Here is a 24,218-nt window from a genome sequence, read left to right on the forward strand (position 1 = left end):
AAAAAAAAAAAAAAAAAAAAAAAAAAATTCTTCTTTGGGAAAATGAAAACGGTCAAAAAATAACAAGGCCAGACCTATGATGAGAAATTGTCTCTTAATCCAATCATTTCTTGTCAGAGTACCAAAGGATCTAAGAACCCACTTCCTTGTGTTTCATTTCACTTACTAATATTCAAGAAAATTCCAGCTCCATATGTAATAGGAGTCTGTGCTGGTCTAGCATTTAATTAGTGACCTCTTGCCGTCTAGCTTCAAAGCATTCCAATTCTGCTAAATGAATCGGTTCATCCACAGCTAACTCTTAGGACTGCATTTATTTATGAACAGGCATGCATTTCTCTCCCCAGAGGGCAAGCATTTCTGTAAACAAGCGGGGAGTTCGGATCCCTGGAAGATTTTCTGTGGCTGTAAAGTGGCTGCCTCTGCTCCACAACTACTGTACGATCTACCCCATCTGTGTCAGGCAGGGAAAAATGTGTATTTCACACATTTCTGATGTTCACTTTGAGACAGAATAATTAAGATTAAAATATCTGGTTTAAATCCAAACCGTATCTGTATAATAAGAACTGTGTGAATTTTAATGTCTTTAGTGTGTGAATGTGTGAAATATGAGCAATACTCAGGGGGAAAAAAAAACCACCTTGACATTTTCAGAGGCACCCAGATCACACCTCTAAATTCAATGGAACTCAAACGTGGAAAAACAGAAAAGGTGAGATAAATTCATTGGAGGACCTATAGCTTTCATCACAGAAATCTGCATATACTGCTTGGAAACATCAACACATATTTTAGAAATACTTGGGATGGAACTGAAGACATTTATAAATGAATTTCATTTTTAGCTACTGGATGAACGTTTAGTGAGCATGTTACATTAGGGAAGGTACCTGCACACAGCTTCTGCATCAAAGTTTCGAGTCTGTCTGTGATCTATTACAATAATTTCATGATGTTTATCTAGAAAGCATTCAAGAGCTGACTCTGGAGTCCGGGCAATATTGCATCTATAACCAGCTCGGTCACAGGCCCACCAGAATCCATCACTCTGACTATCTTCCTTTGCAAAGATCAGCAAAACCTGAAATACATAGAAGAGCATCTTACAAGAAATCATCATCCTTACAGACTGTATTAAAAAACAAGCCTAGGGTAGAATGGTTAAAAATGCGGCGTCTAGAGAGACGCCACCTGAGTTCAAATCCCAGCTCCTCCAACTGGTTCCAGTGTGTCTTTGAACAAGGTATTTCCTTCATTTTTCCGGCAGTCTCTCCTCTGTCAGACATGCCACACCAGCTGGTTGTGAAACTTACAGGAACACCAAGGAGGTGCTCAGTCATCACTCTGGTGGTGGCTGCTGCTCATTTTTAATATCCCAGTTGGTTTTGTTTTTAAATATTTAAGCAGTGAAATTATTACCAGGATAATTAACACAGGTTAGACTATGGTTCACACGTATACTTATCTGGTTCCAGTGCAGGTGGTGTTGGCTTCACAGTACCTGAAGGCCAACTTCTGAGCTTAGAAATTAGATGCTTAGAAAGACACAGGAAAGGGAAAGAACTCAAAGCAACCCCAACAATTAATTTTAATACCCAACCCATGCTGGAATCCGGAAAGAATGACCATGAAGTGTGAAGATAATGGAGCCATCCTGAGGGAAACTTGCCTCTTTTTGCCTCATTGAGAAGTGCAGTGCCACTGGAAAGAAGGTAGCATTACCTCACCATGTGTCCCCCTCACCAGCCCCTGGGCTCCAGCGCCAGATTCTCTGGCAGAAAGCCCGAGATAGCCTTACCATCACCTGAACTTGTGCATGTATTTGCTTGATTATGCTCTATCCTCCCACTGGAATTGAGCTTCAGGATCCCAAGGGCCTGCCTGCCTTGTTCCTGGCTGCCCCCCCCACCCCCACCCCCACCCCTGTGCCTTGGGAGGTGGTCAAATGCTTCTCCCTTGTCCTCCACATTATCGTTATGGTTACTTTCACGNACCAAGCTGGTACTTACTAGCTGCTCAGTAAATATTTGGGGAGTTAAAGGCTAACTACCTGTAGAGAGTTATCTGCAAAACACAAAAAGGGTTTTACTATTATTAGAAATAAGAGGTCTAATAAAGAAACACACAATTATCTCAAGACATGGATAAGGCATTTAATGGGATTTTTTAGCATCCACTTCTCGTTTAAACAGTTACCAACAGAAGGGTTTTTCTTCTCAACATGAAGTGCCTTTAAATCCAAACCAGTATCATTCTTGATGATGAAATATACAACGTGCTTCGTTTAAATTCAGGAAGACACTGTCCAGCCATTACCATTACATTTTAAAAACATTTTGTTAATTAAAAATTGGCAATATGTAGAAAATAGACATAATACTATAATAAACCTAATGCATTTATAATCCAGGTTTAGGAATAACCAACTCCAGGCCAATCTGTCTTCATTTCTACCCTTCCCCACTTTTCAACTCTTGCACTGGTTTGCAGCAAGGCCTACATATCACATCATTTCTTTTCCTTTCTTTTCTTTTCTTTTTTTTTTGAGAGAGAGAGAGAGAGTTAGAGACAGTGTGATCAGGGGAGGGTCAGGGAGAGAGGGAGAGATACAGAATTCGAAGACAGTCTCCAGGCTCTGAGCTAGCTGTCAGCACAAAGCCTGACGCGGGGCTCGAACCCATGAACCGTGAGATCATGAGCTGAGCCGAAGTCAGACACTTAACCGACTGAGCCACCCAGGTGCCCCACATATCACATCATTTCATCCATATGCATCTGTTAAAGACTAAAAAAACAAAAACAAAAAACAAAAAAACTACAACCATTTCATACCTAAACATTCCCAATACCTCCTTAACATCATTAAATAGCTGAATGCATCTTTAAGTATCATTTGTTTTACACTAGTTAAGTCATTACCTGTTTTCCCAAATACCACGTTTCCAGAAGAGAATCATTTACAACATGATTTTGATATTTTCTTCTTAGTATATGGCTTGACATCACACCCTGGTAACACAGGAGGTAGCCACACTTATTAAGAGCTCACCCTGAGGTAGGGTCTGTCACTTTTCAGCCCAGAGTGCTGCTAAAAGTCTTTGACCACAGAGCTACTTCTAGGAAGAAGTGGCAGGTGGCTCTTCCAAGAGAATTAAAGGGCACAGCCTTGTGGATCTGATAATGAAGAGAAAGTCTTCAAATGAAACTATTAACAAGAGAGCTACAATTAACAAGTCAGGTAGAATAAATTGGTTTGTGTGTAAAGTCAATAGCTCTCTGCTTGGGGGCAGCTAAGGTATTAACATGAAAAACCTCATACACAAAGCCTAAAAGTCAGAAAAGATAAGACAATTTCTTTTTTCTTTTTTTGGAGTTAATTCTTTTTTATTTTTATTTTTTAATTTACATCCAAGTTAGTTAGCATATACCGCAACAATGATTTCAGGAGTAGACTCCTTGATGCCCCTTACCCGTTTTGCCCATCCCCCCTCCCACAACCCTCTGCTTGTTTGCTATATTTAAGAGTCTCTTATGCTTTGTCCCCCTCCCTGTTTTTATATTATTTTTGCCTCCCTTCCTGATGTTCGTCTGTTTTGTAAGATGAGAGAACTTCTCAGTCCTCTGTCTGGCTGAACTAGGGATTGCTAAACAAGAATCGCGACACTTTAGAGTTCCTTTATACCATCTGGCTTCAATAACTGACTAATATAATAAGAGTACGACTGCATTCCCATGTTGGACACTGCTGAAGATTAACCACATAATACTTACCTATGTTTGAACAGAGTGCTCCACTTTTGGAAAAATAATGTCGTCATTAAACAAAAATCTCCCAAGCACCTATGTTCCAGGCATGGTCTTAATTGCTTAGAGTACAGTAATGAACAGAATAAAGATGCTTGTACTATAGAGGAAGAGGGGCAAAGAACATGCAAACTAAGTAAGCAAGTGACACAGAATGCGCAAAGTGCTAAGTACTATGTACAAACAGTAGGAGAGGGTAAGGGGGAGCAAAAGTGGGTACTGGAAGCAGCATTAAGTAGGGTGTTTAGGGACATAGGCACAAATGCCTGAAGGAAGCAGAGAAGGAAGCCAAGTTGATGTCTGAAGGAAAAACACTCCAAGCAGGAGTGGTTCTACTGGCTCCTAGACTGGGAAGTGTGCCAGGTACGTTCAATGCAATGGACGGGAGAGTAAGAGGCAAAGTCTAATTTGCAGCAGAGGGCTAGATCATGGTAAGGCCATTTTAGGAACTTATGCTGGATTTCACATGAGAATTCACAAAACTGATTCAAAGTGAGCAACTGTATTAGCCATGTCTTGTTATTTTCTGCAGTTCTAATGCTTTGGCATCTAGAGGCCGGCTGACCCTGCGGAGACTGTGCCTCTAAAGAGGGTTAGCCAATTTCTGGAAACAGCAGGAGACATGCCTAGAAAAGCACCTTTCAAATGCAAAGCAATCCCGAACCCATACTCCTACCACTTCTTTCATCACACTTTAACGCATGGAAGCACTACCCTACTCACTCCAGGGCCAGGTATCAAACAACGAGAGACAACCACAATGCCCCAGATTCCCGTGAGATGATTCAAGCTGGCCAAACCTGTTTACCTTCCCTTATCCATTCCTTCCCACAGAAGCCATAGTGAGACACTTGCCCACACTTTCCTCTTGCTCTGCCTCCTGACCAATCCTGGTACTACACGTGTGGTCACCCATGGCATGGGGAGAACCCTCCTCTTAATGACAGACTAATCACAGTCATTTCCTGATCTGTTTGTTGGCCTCACTCTACCTAAACAATAACATCTACATTTCAAAACAAGACTATTTATATTATAAAAGCACTCATGAGAGAATTTCTTTGGGTAGTGTTCAAAATTCTTCCCATTTAAAAATAATGTATAAAATTTACATTATTATATTGTATACCTGAAACTAATATAACACTGTATGTTAACTGGAACTAAAATAAAAACTTAAAAAAATAAAATTCTTCCCATTTATTAAAAAAAGATCAGAAAAACTACTTTTCAATAATTCAACAGCTAAGTGAAAAATTTACAGGAATAAAAATATACATTTTAGAATAAAGTGTTACAGTAATTACTTTTTTTTTTATGTATACCTATCTCAGAACATTGTATATTTTCTAGGAAAGTGGTGGGCCCAACAAGTAACTATCATGGCTAGGCTGAGACTCCGTTCCCAGAAATTTGGAATTTGAACAAAAGAGACACAAAGGTCAGGAATTGAGACCTGTGGCTCATTAATAGTAGAGATATTGAAGGAAGAGCTTTCAACTCCTGCTGCCAGAGTATTCAGAGACGGCTCACTGCCCCACTTTCTAAGCCATAGCTTTTCAACTCCTCTTTGAATTCTACAAAGAAAAAATTGCACAAATATGTTTTTATTCATTTATTTGCTTTGTCATATAAGGTAACTTTTACTTAACCAAAGAAAACCAGAAAGACTTTAAGTAATACAGTCCCTCTCCATATTTAACATTCTATGTATTGGGTGCCTAGGTGGCTCAGTTGGTTAACTATCCGACTCTTGATTTCGGCTCAGGTCATGATCTCAGGGGTCTTGAAATCAATCCCTGACTCAGGCTCTTGTGCTGGCAGTGTGGAGTCTGCTTTGGATTCTCTCTCTCCCCCTCTATCTCTGCCCCTCCCCCACTCACACTGTCTCCATCTCTCTCAAAACAAATAAACTTTAAAAAAAAAATTAAAAAACATTCTATGTATCAGTACTTAATTTGCTAGTTGTGGCCACTTGTAAATATTGATTGACCCTGAGCCAAATCTCAAAATGCAGTTCAGGAAATAAACCTTCAAAATAATTATTAAAGCCATATAAATAAATTTGATTTGTAAAGAATAAAAGTTAAGTGACCTTTTTATTTGCTTTCAATAATACAGAAAACATTCAATCAAAGACGATGTACTGATGATCTATTATAAAGTGTTAAGAACTGGGAGCAAAAACCTGATAGAGATGGACATAGTCTAGTCACTGCCCCTAGGAAGCAAGCAGGGGAGATGGTCAGGTAAAGGTAGGTACAGTAAACGCGCCACTGAGCGGTGACCACACCAGGATATGGACATGACATCTGAGACAAGAATCTAGGTGCAAGGGAATGGGCAGAAGGAAACAATTTTGTTGTATCTACCACACTGCACTGCTATAAACACATCAAAAGAGTAGATGAAGGTCAGATCCAGGGTGAAGCTTGGGGCAATGAGACAACACCTTCCTTCTGGGACAGATCTGGGTGGATTTGAGTCCTGTCCAGGGCTAGACCACAACTTGAGGCAATCCTTGCTTTGTACAGTAGGGCCAGACTCTAAAAACAACTACAAAAAGCAACTCTTAATGATGGCAAAAATGACTATTCTATGACCTTCAGAAATTTTCTTCAAATGTGAAAAATTTTAGTTGCTATTAACTGTAGAACAAAATATAAAAGTAAAACCATAAATTTAAACATCAGAAACACTGAAAATTAAAATGTTTTTGTTTTAAAAAGCTTTAAGAGTAACTTGAACAGTATGTGTCTTCTCCAAGTTGTATAAGCTTAGAATACAGAGTGAGCATCTTTTCTATGACCCGGTGAACTACAAGTCCTAAGCTTGGATCAGCTTGCAGTATTTCATCTGCCCAACTTTCAGGGCCATGAAATACCCTGAGTTCCACCAATTAACATGTAGTTTCTTTATTGGTACCACTTCCTCTGTGACATTTCATTCTTTTCATCACAAACACTTTCTTCCCGGATTTTGATCACTGTTCCAAGTTTAATGACCTCTGGTTGCAGATCAGGAACATCTCAATGTGACAGTGTGAACATTCCCACCCCAATCAGCTCTCTCTCCCCTGACCCCATTTACATTCTATTTAAACTTCCCGCTGGCATGATCACTTCTCATTTCTTTGATGCACTTTCATCTTTGTTGGCTAATTCCCTTTTTCAATGATCTATTTGTGTGTAAGAGGTCATGTGTATGATCATGAAGAGACAAGATGGCGACAACTAACTACACACTTTGCTGTCTGTGCCTGCATGGAAGATTAGTAGGTGGAGACCAAGCATGAAGACTTTGAAAAAGGTGACGTGATTGGTCACTGATTGTGCCACATGTCTGTTATTTACACAGTGGTATGTGGACTGCGGTCCTAGCAAGAGAGACCATATTTAAGGCAATTATTCAATGAGAACACTAATGCAATTGCACTCTAACGCATGCTGTGGGGATCCGGTGTGGTTTATCTCAACTCTGAAATCTGTACACACTGTAACTGTGCACAGCTAGGGCAACCTATACTGCTTTTCAAATGTAACTACAAAGAACTCAAACTGCCATGCAGGGCCTCCTTTCTGCAAGGGGACTGCCACTTAAATCTAAAAACCACAAGGTTTTATTCATCTTTCCATCCAAGCTAGAATGATGAACTAAGGGCTGATCCATGGCAGAGCTGAGAGAATCAAGTACAGGGGTCCGGTGGGAGCACCCTCAGAGGGCTAACACAGACTGTGGGTGACTGGAGGAAGGGGGTGTCCTGGGGCCATTATGAGAACAGGGGCCAGGACTCTCAGGACTCCTTGGAGCAGGAAAGGGCTCTAGGGGTGATCCATCAACCCCCTCCCATTCCACAGATGAGGAGGACAGTGCCTTCCCCAAGTTAACAGCAAAAGAGCTGGATCCCTATCTCCCAACTTCTGCTTCAGTGAACTTTCCATGGCTCCAGGGGATGGTCTCTTGCTTTGCTGGAAATCCTTATAACTATTCCTTTGACAAGTTTAATCGAAAAATGCTTACAAATATCTTTGAGGAGAGCAATAATCTGTCTTGGACAGTCAAATCAGTATGAAACTATTTTCTCTGGTGAAGACTAATATGAAAAATATGAAGATAAAACTAACCTTTCCCTAACCCTAAAACTATAAAAGTTCATTATTAGTATTTGTTATAAATAAGGATGTGTCTACACATCTCCACATGAATTCCCAGTATCTATCACACATCATTTTTCAGAATACTTGGTTTGGCTTTAAGCAAATACTGGGTGACAAAGAGCTTCTAGAATAGACCACATATATAGATTTTATTAGTGGTAGCCATATACTGAACTATTGGCCAATCCGATCAGAGGAGGGGCGAATTCAGAAGGAACAAAATGGTTTGAGAGCTTTCCTTAAATGTCTCTAGGAAAGTCATGCTATTAGAGATGAGAATTTAAGGGCCAGCCACTATACTGAAAGTACTTTAAATATAAGATCTTATTCAATACCTCTTTAACAATTCTTTGGAGGGGGAATTATCTTCAATGTACAGACATGGAAACAAAGTGCTACAAGTGTGAAGAGACTTGCACACAGCTACACAACTAGCAAGATTTGAACTGAGGTCAGCCTGACTCCAGACCCTGAGTCATCATGTTGATTTTTGGTTTTCACCCCCTAAAATATGGGACTAAAATTCCTACCAACTCTGTAGGTGCATGGAACTGGCTGGACTAGGTGGAAGCCAGGATTTCACAGTAAAATGAAGGACAGACGGGATGGGAGATTTTGGCTACAGCAAGTTACCATGTCTAAACCTCTCTAAAACTCAGTCATTTCACTTAATATGTAAGGATAGCCCCCCATGAGGCCATAAGAGCTCCAATAATGAACAGTTCCAGAAAACCTGTGTCCATGCAGCATGGACAAATAAATTTTAAGCCAAGTACTGCCTTGGTGGGAAATGCTTAGGCTGAAGCGGTGGTAAGTATCATTTCCAAATCCATTTGGAAAGCCCAGTGAGAGTGGTGGGGTGGGGAGAGGCAGTGGACAGCACTCTAAGCAGAAGCCTGCCAATTCTACATACTGAACAAGTAAATATCTTCCAGGCAGTGATGAAGCAAAGGCCACTTCATTTTGAAACGCTGATATGAATCTACTGCCTCAAAATATTTCTCCTACTTTTAATTTTCTTGCCAAGACTGGAAAAGAGGACTTTTACTATTGGTCCCAGCCAGTGCCCGCAGGAGAGGCTTCCTCTGTGATACCATACTGCACTTCTCTCCAATACTTCCACCCATTCCACTTCTCACACTGCTCCTGCCAGTTCATGCGGGGCATGCAGCCCCGTGACATGTCCTGACATGGGAGCAAGTTCCCCCGCTGAACTGAGAAACGCACCTAAAAGAAACCACATCCTGAAGTATTCTCATCAAGCAAGTATCTTCCAAGCCCTAAGGACTCTCGCAGATCCAACTCTTTAACATTTGCAGGATGCCAGTGAAGTAAAAATAGATATTTTTCCCCAAGTGGGGGGAGAGGGGAGGGAGGGGGAAAAAACCAATATGAAGGCACTAGGGCATACTATGATTTTTCTAAGACAGTCACATTATCAGTAGCAGAAGCCCAAAAACACTTCACTAGATACCACTCTCTCTTAAGCTAGAGTGTTACAAATGACAGACCTGGCTGAGCAGACCTCTGAGTGTGGTCAGAGAGCAGCACCGCGCACAGCCTCTCTTCCCCTGTACCAATTGTCATACAGCCTTGAACATAGAGATGCTCCGGAGCTGGTCTCTGAGAGGATCAATGAAACTTTGTTTCAAGCAGACCAAGTAGCAATGACATCCTTAGTTCTCAGTAGAGTTTGTTATTTTTTTAAAAATAATCTCTTGATTGCTCTGTCCCTCATTCAGAGAGGGACTCTTGACCACTTGCATCTGCAGGCATCTGGGGCCAAACTCATGTGATGGGAATCAAGCAGCGAACACAGGAAGCACTGGAAACATTCCAGCTCTTGCCTGGGTGATGAGTTCACTGTATTCATTTTATTATTTCATAGTTTACGAGTACCAGTTAAAAATAAATCCAAAATTAGAGACCACTGTTTTTCAGTAGTCTCAGCTGTTTATGGGAATTTAAATCCTACCAAGGACTAACTCATGTCTGAGATGACAGAAATACAGTGTATTTGAGACTCTGTTATAAAATCTGACTGCCAATCATGCATACTAAAAAATTACTTACGGGGCGCCTAAGTGGCTCAGTCAGTTAGGCATCTGACTTTGGCTCAGGTCATGATCTCACCATTAGTGAGTCTGAGCCCCACATTGGGCTCTGGGCTGACAGCTCAGAGTCTAGACCCTGCTTCAGATTCTCATTCTCTGCCTCTCTGTCTCTATCTCTGTCAAAAATAAACAAACTTTTAATGAAAAAGAAAAATTTTTAATTACTTAAGGCTAACCACTCCACCCCCCAAAAAGAAGAAACACAACCTATAGTTTAAAAAAAATTATGAAAACTGTCAATTTGACATTAAGCAAAAGTATAAAGAAAAAGGGTAAGAAGACAGAAAACAGACTAATCACATCAGTAATCACACTCAGTATAACCAGACTGAATTCACAAGGAAGACAAAAAAAAAAAATCAGAATATATTTTAGAAAAATAAAAGCTATGTGCTGCCTACAGGATGCATTTATAATAAAAAGTTATAAAGAAAAACTGGAAATGGACAGAGAACATACATACCAGAAACCTCACCAAGAAAAGATGATCTGGCAACATTAGCAACAGATAAAATAGAATGTAAGGCAAAAGTTTAAAGAGACACCTCATAATAAAAAGGAGAGTCACCAAGAATATATAATAATCAAGAACATATATTAACACCACAGATTCAAAAACATCAGCAAGTATTAACAGATACTGATATTGACCTCTTACCACTGCCATAGAAACTGAGAAATTAGTCAAAAATTAAGAGAGACAGTTTGAACAGTATAAATAAGATTAAATTAATACATGTATATAGAATTGTGTATTCAAATAGAGATACATCTTTAAAGGCTTTGTGTGGAATATTAATTTCAAAACTGGTTACATTACTGTCCAATCAAGTTGCAACAAAGAATCAGTAACAAAGGTATCTAAGAATATTAATGGAGGATCACACAGTCTTTTCTTCAAGTGAAGCTAGAAAAACTGAATACCAATACAAGGATAAAAAATGAGCTTTCACCTCTCTATCACTCCATACCCCAAAATGAATTTCAGATTGATTATAGAACTAGAATTAATTTTTTCCTATAAACTGTTTTAACAAAGAACCTAAGAAATTATCATCTCAAACTGGGAGTAGGTAAAGACTTTTAGAATACAGAAAGTAAGAACTGTAAAAGAATAAGTTAGGGTACATCAAAATTAAATTTTGCTCAAAAGCCAAAGTTAAGATGAGTAGAATGGCAATGAGAAACAATGAAATCTGGCCATGTGTAGCAACATGGATGGACCTTGAGGGTGTTATGCTGAGCGAAATAAGTCAGGCAGAGAAGGACAAATACCATATGTTTGCACGTATAGGAGGATTAGGAGGAACTTAATGGAGGACCATGGGGGAGAAGAAGGGGGGAAACGGTGGGGGAGAGGGAGGGAGGCAAACCATGAGAGACTCTTGAATGCTGAGAACAAACTGAGGGCTGATGTGGGAGGGAGGAGGGTGATGGCATGGAGGAGGGCACTTGTGGGGATGAGCATTGGGTGTTATATGGAAACCAACTTGACAATAAACTATTTGTTAAAAAAAAAAAAAAGAGTAGAAAAACCAGCTTGGAAGAAAATTTTCACAAAAAAGTTTTTTTAATTTATTTTAAAGGTTTAATTTAAATTCCAGTATAGCTAATATATAGTTTAATATTGGTTTCAGGAGAATTTAGTGATTCATTACTTACATACAATACCCAGTGCTTGTCACAACAGGCACCTTTCTTAACACCCATCACCCATTTAGCGCATCCCCCTACCTCCCCTCCAGCAACCCTCAATTTGTTCTTTACAGTTGAGAGTATCTTACGGTTTGCCTTCCTCTTTTTTCTTTTCCCTTCCCCTGGGTTCATTTACTTATTAAATTCTACATATGAGTGAAATCATATGGCATTTGTCTTTCTCTGGCTGATTTATTTCACTTAGCATGATATACTCCAGCTCCATCCACATCATTGCAAATGGTAGTACTTCATTCTTTTTGATGACTGAGTAATATTCCATTGTATTTTTAATTACCACTTTTTCTTTATTCATTCATCAGTCGATGGATGTTTGGGCTCTTTTCATAATTTGGCTAATACTGATAATGCTGCTATAAACATCAGGTGTATGTGCCCCTTCAAATCAGTTTTTTTGTATCCTTTGGGTAAATTCTTAATCATGCGACTGCTGGGTCATAGGGTATCTCTATTCTGACTTTTTGAGGAATCTTCATACTTTTCTCCAGAGTGGCTGCACCAGTTTGCATTCCCACCAACAGTGCAATAGGGCTCCCGTTCTCCACATCCTCACCGACACCTGCTGTTTTCTGTGTTGTTAATTTTAGTCATTCTGACAGGTGTAAGGTGCTTTCTCATTGTGGTTCTGATTTGTATTTCCCTGATGATGAGTAATACTGAGCATCTTTTCACATGTCTGGATGTCTTCTTTGGAAAAATGTCTAGTCTGGTCTTCTTCCCATTTCTTAACTGACCATTATTTGCTTTTTGGGTGGTGAACTGGTTAAGTACAAATTTTAGATTCTAACTCTTCATCAAATATGTCATTTGCAAATACCTTCTCCCATTCCATAGGGTGCTTTTTAGTTTTGTTGGTTATTTTCTTCTCTGTGCAGAAGCTTTTTATCTCGATGAAGTCTCAACAGTTCAGGTTGGCTTTTGTTTCCCTAGCCTCCAGACACATGTCTAGCAAGAAAGTTGCTATGGCAAAGGTCAAAGAGGTTGTTGCTTATGTTCTTCTCTAGGATTCTGATGGTTTTCTGTCTCACATTTAGGTCTTTCATCCATTTTGAATTTATTTTTTTGTGTGGTGTAAGAAGTGGTCCATTTTCATTCTTCTGCATGTTGCTGTCCTGTTTTCCCAACACCATTTGTTGAAGAGACTGTTTTTTTCTCTATTGGATTTTCTGTCTTGCCTTGTCAAAGATTAGCTGACCATACAGTTGGGCATCCACTTCTGGGTACTCTATTCTGTTCCATTGATCTGTGTGTCTGTTTTTATGCCAGTACCTACCATACTGTCTTGATGACACATCTTTGAAATAGAGCTTGAAATCTGGAATTCTGATGACTCCAGATTTGCTATTCTTTTAAGGTTGCTTTGACTATTCAGGGCCCAATCTATTGGCATATAATTTTTTACAATATTTTCTTATAATTATTTGTATTCTGTGGTATTGGCTGTGATCTCTTTCACTTGTGGTTTAATTTATTTGGGTCCTTTCCTTTTCTTTTTGGTAAGTCTGGCTAGGGGTTATCAATTTTGTTAATTCTTTCCAAGAACCAGCTTTTAGGTTCATTGATCTGTTCTACTGGTTTTTGTTTCTGTATCATTTATGTCCACTATAATCTTTATTATTTCCCTTCTTCTGCTGGTTTTACACTTTGTTTTTCCTTTTCTAGCTCCTTTACACGTAAGATTAGGTTGTGTATTTGAGACTTTTCTTGCTTCTTGAGGTAGGCTTATATTGCTATATACTTCCCTCTTAGGTCTACTTTTGCTGCATCCCAAAGATTTTGGACTGTTGTGTTTTCATTTTCATTCCTTCCATATACTTTATTTCACCTTTAATTTCCTTGTTAACCCATTCATTCTTCAGTAGGATGTTCTTTAACCTCCATGTATTTGTGGTCTTTCCAAATTTTTTCTTGTGACTGACTTCAAGTTTCATAGTGTTGTGGTATGAAAACATGCAAGGTATGATCTCAATCTTTTTGTACCTGTTAAGGACTGATCTGTGATCCAGTAAGTGATCTATTCTAGAGAATATGTATGTATCCTGATGCTTTAGGATAGAATATTCTGAATATATTGTTAAGTTTATCTGGTCCAGTGTGTCATTCAAAGCCATTGTTTCCTGGTTGATTTTCTACTTAGGCAATCTGTTCTTTGCTCTAAGTGAGGTATTAAAGTCACTTACTATTATTGTGTTGTCAACAATGAGTTTATGTTTGTTACTGACTGATTTATATATTTGGGTGCTTTCAAGTTGGGGGTATAAATATTTATAATTGTTAGATCTTGCGTTATGATATAGTGCCCTTTTTCATCTCTTGTTATATAGTCTTTGGGTTAAAATATAGTTTAAGTATGGCGACTCTGGCTTTCGACATCCTTTAGTATGATAAATGGTTCTTTGTCTCCCCATTTTCAATCTGCAGGTGTCTAAGTCTAAAATGAGTCTGCTATAGGCAGCATAGAGATAGATCTTGTTTTCTTATCCATTCTGATACCCAATGTCTTTTGATTGGAGCAGTTAGTCCACTTATAGTATCTATTATTGATAGATATGAATCTAGTGTCACTGTATTACCAGTAAAGTCATTTATTTTTGTTTCTGGAGACTGTTCCTTTCTAGTCTTTGTTGCTTTTGGCCTTTCTTTCCCACTCAAAGAGTCCCCTTTAGTATTTCCTGCAGGGCTGCTTTAGTGGTAAAGAACTTCTTTAGTTTTTGTCTGGGAAATTCTTTATTTCTTCTTTTATTCTGAACGACAGCCTTACTGGATAAAATATTCTTGAATGCATATTTTCCCCATTCAGCAACTTGAAAAAATCATGTCACTCCGTTTTGGTCTGCCAAGTTTCTGTGGAGAGATCTGTTGCTAATCTTATTTGTCTTCCCTTTCAGGTTAGGGATTTCTTTTCCCTTACTGCTTTCAGTATTCTTTCCTTATCTCTGTATTTTGCAAATTTTACTAAGATATGTCTTAGTGTTGGCCTTCTTTTGTTCATTTTGATGGGTGTTTTCTGTACCTCCTGGATTTATATGTCTGTTTCCTTTCACAGATGAGGTTATTTTTCAGCTATAATTTGCTCAAATAAAATTTCTGCCCCCTTCTCCCACTCTTCTTCTGGCAAATGTTATTACACTTTATGGAATTATTGAGTTCCCTAAGGCTACATTTGTGATCCAATATTTTTCTCTCTTCTTTTCAGGTTCATTATTTTCCATAATTTTACCTTCTATATCATTTATTCATTCCTCTGTTTCTTATATCTTTGTGATCATTACACTCAGTTGGTTTTGTACCTTGGTTATAGCATTTTTTTTCACCCTGACCAGTTTTGAGGTCTATTATCTCTGCAGTAAGGGACTCCCAGGTGTCTTCTATACTTTCCTCAAGCCCAGTTAGTATCCTATGACTATTGGTTTAATTCTGGTTCAAGCATATCTGCTTTGATTAGATCCCTGGCTATGACCTCTTTTTGTTCTTTATTTTGGGGTGAATTCCTCCATCTTGGTACTGTGTCTAGGTCTCTGTCTTCTGTGTGTTAGGAAAACCTATTATGTTTCCTGCTCCTGAGAGTAATGGCTGTATTAAGAAGAATTCCTATACTGTCCAAGACTTGGTGCTTCAGGAAGTGTTTCTGGTGGATACTGTGTGCACGCTGCTATTATGTTTTTGTTGCTCTTCCCCTCAGGTCAGTCCTCTGCAGAGGTGCCATGGTGTGGCAAGTTTTAATGAGGTGTATTTTTGTCTGTTTGTTACAAGAGGCTAGATCCTATATCCCTTAAAGCAAAAACTTTTAGCAGTCTGTGATCAGTAGACTTGGTACATGCAGGGGGTTTGTGCTGGTCTTCTAGGGGAGGGGCCTGCTGCGGCTGCTCTGACTCTCAGGCATGCTTGTCCTAGTTCAGAAGCACCTGCAGAGGGGTGAGGCTTGGTGTAAATGGCTCAAGCCTCCACTGGGGGTGCTGTGCTACTCACTGAAGTCATCCATGCTAATGGGCAGGGGTAAAAATGGCATCACCCGGCTCTCTCCTCCCAGAGAGGAGAGTTCATGCCCGCTACTCTTCAGGAAGCCCTCACCAGAAGAGACAACAATCTCCTTCAATTTGTTCCAGGCATCCCTCAGATACCTGCCTTCACCCTATGTCCAAGCCATCTGCGCACCCAGAATTGCAGTGCTCCTGTGTTTTATGTCAGGCATGCCAGATGTGTTTCAAATGTCCAAATCTTGGGGACAGGGCATAGCACAGACCTGGATTGATCTTCTGAGGGAGGGTGTTGCTACACTGTGGCTGGTGCCCATCTGTCCCAAAAGGACAGTCATATGAATGAAAAGGGGCTTAGAGTGTATGGTCAAGTGCAACAAAAAGCTGACATCCAATTAGCTGCCCTCAGCAGGTGTCTCTGATTGTATGCTAATGAAAGGGCAGTTCAATGACACCCACTGGCTCTGTGGTCCTTGGAGAGGCAGTGCCAGCTCTCCCAAATGCAGTCCAAGAAGATGAACTATCCTCCCAGTGTGACCCAAAGGGTCCTGAGACCACTCTGTTCACTTCTGGGCCTCTGCCCTCCCTATTGACAGGAGCACCACTATGCCCACCAGGCTCCACCCAGCAATGGCACAGACTTCTAAGACTTTAGTCTTTGAGCTTGGTGGCTTATAAAAACTCACGATAATCAGCCCCTTTCAGTTTGTCCATCACTGGTTTTAGGGAAGTATTTTTTCTTGTGCAATGCTATGCTCTCTATTCTCTCTTTCTCTCTGTCTCTCACTCCCTCTCTCTCTCTCCCTGATCAGGGATCCCTCCCCTCTGCAGCACTGGTGATTCTTTTCTCCCCCAAATCACCTATCTGAATCATCTAACTTCCATGATGTGGCCTCTTTTCTCCTTCTACTTGTACAGTTTGTTCTCTTGGTCCTCAGATCCATCTCCTGGGTATTCAGAATGATTTAATATTTATCTAGCTGTGTTTGAGGGATGAGGCAAGCACAGGGTCCTCCTACTATTCTACTGTCTTAACTTTTCCTCCAATATTCTCAAAATCTGACAAAGGACTTGTGGTTAGAATATATAATGAACTACAGTTCAATGTTTTAGGGGTGCCTGGGTGGCTCATTCAGTAAAGCATCCGACTTTGGCTCAGGTGATGATCTTGCAGTTCATGAGTTTGAGCCTACACAAGGCTCTGTGCTGACAGTTCAAAGCCTGGAGCATGCTTCAGACTCTGTGTCTCCCTCTCTCTCTGTCCCTCCCCCAGGAGTGCTTGATCTCTCTCAGTCTTTCAAAAATAAATAAATATTTAAAAAAAATTTTTTAAGTCAATCCAATTGCGGTGAATGGGTGGCTCAGTTAGCTAAGTATTTGACTTTGGCTCAGGTCATGATCTCATAATTCATGGGTTTGAGCTCTGCATTTGGCTCTCTGCTGTCAGTGTAGAGCCTGCTTCAGATCCTCTGTCTCCCTCTCTCCCTCTCAAAAATAAAGGGACATTAAAAAAAAAAGTCAATCCAATTAAAAATAAGAAGACTTAACCAAACATTCAGAGAAGATAAAAGAACAGCTGATAAGCCAATAAAATGCTCAACATTACTAGTCATGGAGGAATAGAAATTTAATTCACAAGATATTAGCTAAAGTTAGGAGACTGAAACACCAATAATTACCAAGGACATGGAATAATTAGAACTCTCATATTGTTTGTAGGAGTATAAAACACTACAGCTTGGGGTGCCTGGGTGGCTCAGTTGGTTAAGTGTCCGACTTCAGCTCAGGTCATGATCTCACGGATCATAGGTTCAAGCCCTGTGTTGGGCTCTGTGCTGACAGCTAGCTCAGAGCCTGGAGCCTGTTCTGTGTCTCCCTCTCTTTCTGACCCTCCCCTGCTCACACTGTCTCTCTCCTTCTCACAGAAATAAAAACACTTAAAATTTTTTTTTAAAAAACCATTACAACTCACTTTGAGAAGAGATATGAAAGTCTCTTATAAAATTAAACATAACACTGTTTTGGAATTTCTAGCAAAACAACAAGGCAAATAATGAAATAAAGGCATTCCGATTGGAAAGGAAGAAGTAATGGCATGATCTTGTATATAGATAATCCTCAAGAAGCCACAAAAAACTCCAAGAGCTAATGAAGGAGCTCATCAAGGTTGTATGAAAAAGATAAAGAAACAAAAATACACTGTATTTCTACATACTATCAATGATTAATGCAAAAATGAAATTAAGGAAATAATTCCATTTGCCAAAGTATCGCAGAATAAATTTAAAATACCAAAGACACACTAAACACTATACAATACTATTGAAAGAAGTTAAAGAAAATCTAAATAAATAAAAACATCTGTATTAACAAACTGGGAGACAAAATTGTTAACATTGTAATATCCCAAAATAGATTTATAATCCATTGTATGATTTGCAATCATTTAGGGGACTCACACTTCAGATCACAGTAATGAAAATAGTGTGGTATTGGCATAGGACAAACATATATACCAATGGAATAGATGTGAGAATCCAGAATATAACCTTCATAGTTATGGTCAGTTGATTTCTGACAAAGGTGCCAAGACAATTCGATGGGGAAAGAATATTCTTTTTAACAAGTGGCGCTATGACAACTAAATATCTACGTGTAAAAGAATGAAGCCCTACCTCATACCATATATAAAAATTAACTCAAAATGAACCACAGAGCTAAATGTAGGAGGTAAAACTCCTAATAAAAACCAAAGCTGTCAATCTCTGGGACCTCAGATTGGACAACTGATTCTTACACAGGACATCAAATGATGACGAATGAAGAAAAATTTCAGAGTGTTGCCTATAGCCTGACCCCTTTGAAATAAAGCTTTAAAATATTCAAAAGCAAAGTAATTATTATGAATGGACACACACATATATAGAATAAATATACAAATATCTAGTGTAATCAATTTCCAAGTAGTGGTTACTTTTAGGGAAATGAAGATGGGGGGGCAGTACAGAAGGATAATTAAGGGTAATCTTTAATTTCTGAAAAAAACTCAGAGAAAATATACTGTTAATATTCAATAAAAGGGTTACAGCTATACTCATGTACCTTTATGAATATCTGAAATACTTTACAATTTGACAAATTATATTTTTAAAAGTCAAGACATCCTTAGTATGATCATTAATTTCCAGTATAACCCAGAGTAAAAATTAAAGTAAATTAAACTAATTGATCCAAAACTATAATAATCTCAAGAAACATTCAGGAAATTGCTTTGGGAATAAACACCATTATTAGATCCTTTGTCATTGCCTTTATTCAAAATGAAGCACAAAGTACACACCCCCAGAATGATTACTGGAATTTTCCATTTGCTTGTATTCTATACAAATAGCTGTGGCTTATGTTTATTTTAGTAAATTCTTTTTTCTGTCTCTACTCCTAAATTTGTTTTCATCAAATTTTCCCAAGCTAAATATCTTCCTTTTGTTTTTTTTCCTTTCCCTAGATTTGTATTTCCTTTCCTAAGCAACAATAAAACATTATTTTCTTTTCCATTTGCTCATAATTCAAACAGTACATTTCCTTGTTGGGTTTTTCACTTTCATCTACATGTTTGGTTTGCTTACATTTTTTCTGCATATGCACTTTTCCCAAGTAATTTCCCCAATGCACAAGCTTCCAGGTATTAACAAGCTACATTTTTCTAGGGAGAAGGCTCACTCATTTAGGCCTATTAGGAAGACATGTATGCAGATGGAGATTTAACAATAACCACTGTTTATTTAAAAGGGTACCTATCCCTCCACCCATGCTCCTCTGAAGGGGCCATTAGACACTGAGGGCTGTGGGGAGAATGGTTGCAAATCTGCTGCCATTTTTAGAGTGAGGTGAACGCCACAGGCACTGGGCCTTCTCGTCCTGGAGCCAGCTCCCACAGTGTTACAGAGCCCAGATGAATACCTGGCTCAACTTACAGGGGACCAGAAAGGGGAACCTCTGGTCTTTTCTTCTGGGCCAACAACAGTTGTCATTTACTGAGCCACTCCACAGCCAAACAGTCTTCTAGGCACTCAGTGCAATTTCATCTAACTCCTAATTCCCCATGAGAGAGGGGAATTATCATCTCTACTTTACACACAGGGCACTGGGTAGAGAAGTCAAGCAACATAAGCAAAGTCACATAGCTTTGAGACCTGGCTGGTGGAGCCAAGATTCACATCCACCTGTGGATCATGGCAAAAGCCCTGACACTTTCCACACACAGCTTCTTCCCTTTCTGGCTGCTTCAGGGTGCAGAGCAGTCCAGTTTTTTGGTAGGAGAGTTGCCTTCCCTCCCAACCCACCATGCAACCTACCTAATGTATTTATACTCAAGATGGGGCAATGTTAAGTCCTCAAGAAAACAATCTGATTCCTCAAGTATGACATTATGAAAAATAAGCAGTTATACAAATACATATATAGGCAGGTGTGTTGTAGGGGCAAGGAGGGCTACCTACTATAGTACTGAAAGAGCCCTTCAGATGGTGTTCATATAACCCTGTGCTCCAGAAACAAAGCCCAACTGAGTAATGGAAGCATACCTGAATAGGATCCTGCGTCAGTCTCATGGGCCCAATGCGCACCTCTGCAGAAGAGACCTGCTAAATAAAGGACAACACATGAGATGTGTCAAGTCAAACTACAAGAATTGACAAATCCTTCTGTACTCAGAATATCATGTTATGCCACTTCATAGACACTAACTGTAAGGATTCAATTTACCGACATGGAGAAAGTTTATAAAACATCATATACAGCATAATCCTGGTTTTGTGTAAGAATATATACATTTACACGCACTGAAAATGTCTTGGAGGATATCATCAAATACCTAAGTAGTGGATTTCAGGTTGTTCTTACTTTAAGTACGTGGATTTTTATACTAAACAAGTATTGTTTTATGGGAAAAAAGACATTAATTATCTTCTGAGCACCTACTAGGTGCACAACACCATGTTAGACAGTTATTATTCTGAAATCTTGAGTAAAAGTTTCTCTTAAATGTGAAAGCTACAACATCTGATTTTAAGAGCTGTTCCTTTAGATCTTGATTTTCTTATCTTCATGCTTTCATATGAGGAACAAAGAACTTATTCTTACCCACGTTTACCACGAATAAACTCTTTTCAATTGAACCTCCTCAAATCAACTGAGGAACCCCATATCATGACAAGAGGCAAACCATGTCCCTCATTTCAAAGACGAAAACCATGCCCCACGGTTCACTCCAGGAATGAGCTTGGATGTTCAGTGGCCAAAACCATCTAACTGCTTCAGCTGTACGCAAGAGCAAATATTTGTCTTTAATTACTGTGCTTGGATTTCTATGAGGGACTTTTCTCTAGATTACTGGATGGAGGGTCTTGGCCTCACCTCCATGGATCTAATTTTGTTTTTCTCCAAGAAGAGGTAGTCATTTTGCCACCACTTGAGAGCTTATCCTGCAGTCTACACACTGGCTCGGTCCCTGTCAATCAGATGGAACACCTTCAGTAAGCATAAAAATTCATAGGGCCAGAGATAACTCAGTAATGAACCAAGAGCCAGAAGAGGCTTTATCGGTTAATAAAAGCAGAACTGTCTTTACATTATAATTTTGAAAACTAAAAATGTCCCTCTCTCCTTTCTTCCTTTTTCTCCATGCTTAATTCCTGGGGGGCACGGTGTGTTATCTTCTCTAAAACATGACTGAACTGCTGACACTCCTCTGTTTACGGTCGATCCCTAAGCCCTGGTGCCACCGTGTGAAGCAAACCTGCTAGGCACTTTGGCCTCTTACCACACTAGTCAGCATAAAACTCAAAGCCCTCTGATGATGGCTCAGCTGAGGTTCTTGGTTCTCTGTGGTGGGTTCTGCTTGGTGAGGCAGCTTCTGGACCGTGGGTCCATCCAGTAAGCCTGGCACAACTTATGCCAACTCAGGGCCTTGAGTCCCGGAGCCCATGGACCAGGAACAAGTCCCTCCAGTGTTTTGGTGCTGCCTTCAGGTCAAAGAACATGGGGCCTTATGCTTCTTCCCATTAAACCAAACAATATTCTATAAAGCATTATTGCCGATACCAGCACCCAGCATATATGCAGACCCCAAGAATGGTGCCACTGAAAAAGGAATAGCAGCAGACCTCTGTGTCACTGGGATTCTGCAGCCCACCAGGCCCCAGCTCTACTCTAAAAACAATTTTTAGGGGGCACCTAAAGCCGCTCAGTCGGTTAAGCGTCCAACTTTGGCTTAGGTCATGATCTAACAGTTTGTGAGTTCAAGTCCCACATCAGGTTCTGTGCAGAAAGATTCTGTGTCTCTCTCTCTTTCTGCTCCTCCCTCATTTACACTTTGTCTCTCGCTCTCTCTCAAAAATAAACACTAAAAAAATTTATTTAAAAAAAAGTTTTTATTGCTGAACCAGACATGGCCCTTCAAAAGCAGTGCAACTACTAGAATTTTACTTAAAAGCTAATAATTAAAAAGTGAAATCAATTTGGTACAGTAAGATAAATTTGACTGATAATCTAGGTATCTTTTCAGTGTCTCTGTGACCTCTCTCAGGTTCACTACACCCACCACATACATAAGCTCTCCTCTAAGAAGGCCACCTATGAATGGTTTCTCCAGCTAAACTGGCTCCCAAAGGGGTCGTCCAGGGACAGAAACTAAATGAGACATGTAGTATAAAGTTTAAAAGGAAAAAATAGTAAGTGACTCACTTTGGAAGGCTAAGGGATAGGGGAAGGATCCTTGCTGCAAGGGCACAGACTGTCCAAAAAATAATTCACTCTTAAGCCACACATTTCTGTATAACTTTGTAAATAATGACCACGTGCATGAAGTACTTATATAGGGAGGCTTTTTTTTTTTTTCTGTTTACTAAGAGCTTACAATAGATTCCTGATGAAATCACTCTAGAACAAATTCTGTGGAACAGTGTAATGACTGTTGGCACACAATTAACTAGATTCTCTTCGAGGAAATTATTCTCATTATTGTCTCCTATTCATTTAGGCCCAGAGGACCCAATTACGTTTCAGCTTTTTATGTTACTGAATTTAGACATGACACGGGTCAAGTCACCTTTTACATAGGTCTCTTGGTGGGATAAAAGCCCTGAGAGGTGGCATTTGTGGGCTTTTAATATCAACATCAAAAAGGAAGTCAATTACATTTTCTTTATAGGTAAGGAAATAATGACTCATTTGGAGTAATTCTGAAATAAGGCCCCTGCATTATTATCCACACTGGCAAATCTTTTAAACTATGATCATTTCTGCCATGCATTTTATGTCTGTAGAAAACATGATGCTTTTGCTGGAACTATCAAATAAGCTCAGTATGTTACCTCCAGGGGACTTCAAGGTTAAAATGTAGAGGAAGAAGAGTTCTGAGAGGAGGAGAAAGACCTTCTCAATGACTTCTGATCTCAACTCAGAAGAAGAAGGAAGGAAAAAACCCTGCAAGTTTTATTACCTCATTGGCACATGGTAAAATTTTTTATGTACTTTATTTCCTTTAATTTGGGGAGGCAAGCATTACTTTATTTACTTATTTTTGGCACTAATGAGGTAACAGGCCCAGGGTGGAGAAGATGGTGATAAACTGACATGTCAAAATGCCTATCGTGTTAGGTACAGTGGTAGGAGCTTACCAGGCATTTTCTCATTTAATCCTCAAAATCCATTTCATTTTCTAGCCATGGGAATTACAATAGGTACTGTGGTACCAAGAGACCCAAAATCTCAGTGGCTTAATATTATAAAGGTTTATTTTTTATTCAGACCACATTCACTATGGTGTCAGGTGACTTTCCAAGGCAATTTCTCCTTGTAGTTACTTAGTGGTCCAGGCCAAGAGAAAGGCAGGGGGAAAGTCACAGGAGACTAGGGCATGGGTCTGTAAGGTCTCAGCCTGCAAGTTACACAGTGCTCTCCCTCACCCCATTGGTTGGACCTGGTCACATGGTCCCACTTCACCCTAAGGAGGTCGGAAATTAAGGAAGCAAATGGGTATGAGTTACATAGACCTTTGTAAATTTTGCCAGGAGAACATCTGAGAATTACGTGAAAACTCCTCAAGCCCCCCCTCTCCGAACGACTCTACTAGGTGTTTTTATAGAATTGACCTTAGCGGGGAGACAGACAAGGGTCACTGAGTAACAGCATGTAATTTTCAAAGCAACATGCGGCCTAGAGCATATCTTTTTCCCCTCATGACAGGAAAGGCCCCACAATCTTCTTCTACAGCCACAAGAGCCCTCGACCTGCATCCAACAACATTTTAACCTCTGCCTGACCCAGCTCACCAGGAAGCTGCCAACTGAGGCAGAGCCCAGGGGAGGTACCCCAAATCTGGTCGACCTTCTTCAAGACCCCTGCCTGTCACATCTCTACCCAAGTCCTCACAGCCCCACTTCACT

General features: G+C 39.7%; 1 protein-coding gene across 2 annotated transcripts in view; it reads right to left on the reverse strand.

The window, feature by feature from the left end:
* The window catches only part of PDE8B (phosphodiesterase 8B), a 142,123-nt gene extending 121,718 nt beyond the window's left edge, over positions 1-20,405 (reverse strand). For both annotated transcript variants that reach the window (XM_077759902.1, XM_077759901.1), the window contains exons 1-2: positions 20,355-20,405; positions 894-1,084 (exon numbers count right to left, since the gene is read on the reverse strand). In XM_077759902.1, the coding sequence (XP_077616028.1) occupies positions 894-1,084; positions 20,355-20,381 (218 nt within the window). In that variant the 5' untranslated portion in view covers positions 20,382-20,405. The remainder of the gene's footprint in view (positions 1-893; positions 1,085-20,354) is intronic.
* Positions 20,406-24,218: the final 3,813 nt, after the last annotated feature.

The sequence above is a fragment of the Crocuta crocuta genome, unplaced genomic scaffold (genome assembly GCF_008692635.1).
Source record: "Crocuta crocuta isolate KB4526 unplaced genomic scaffold, BGI_CrCroc_1.0 scaffold162, whole genome shotgun sequence".
In the NCBI taxonomy this organism is placed as follows: Eukaryota; Metazoa; Chordata; class Mammalia; order Carnivora; family Hyaenidae; genus Crocuta; species Crocuta crocuta.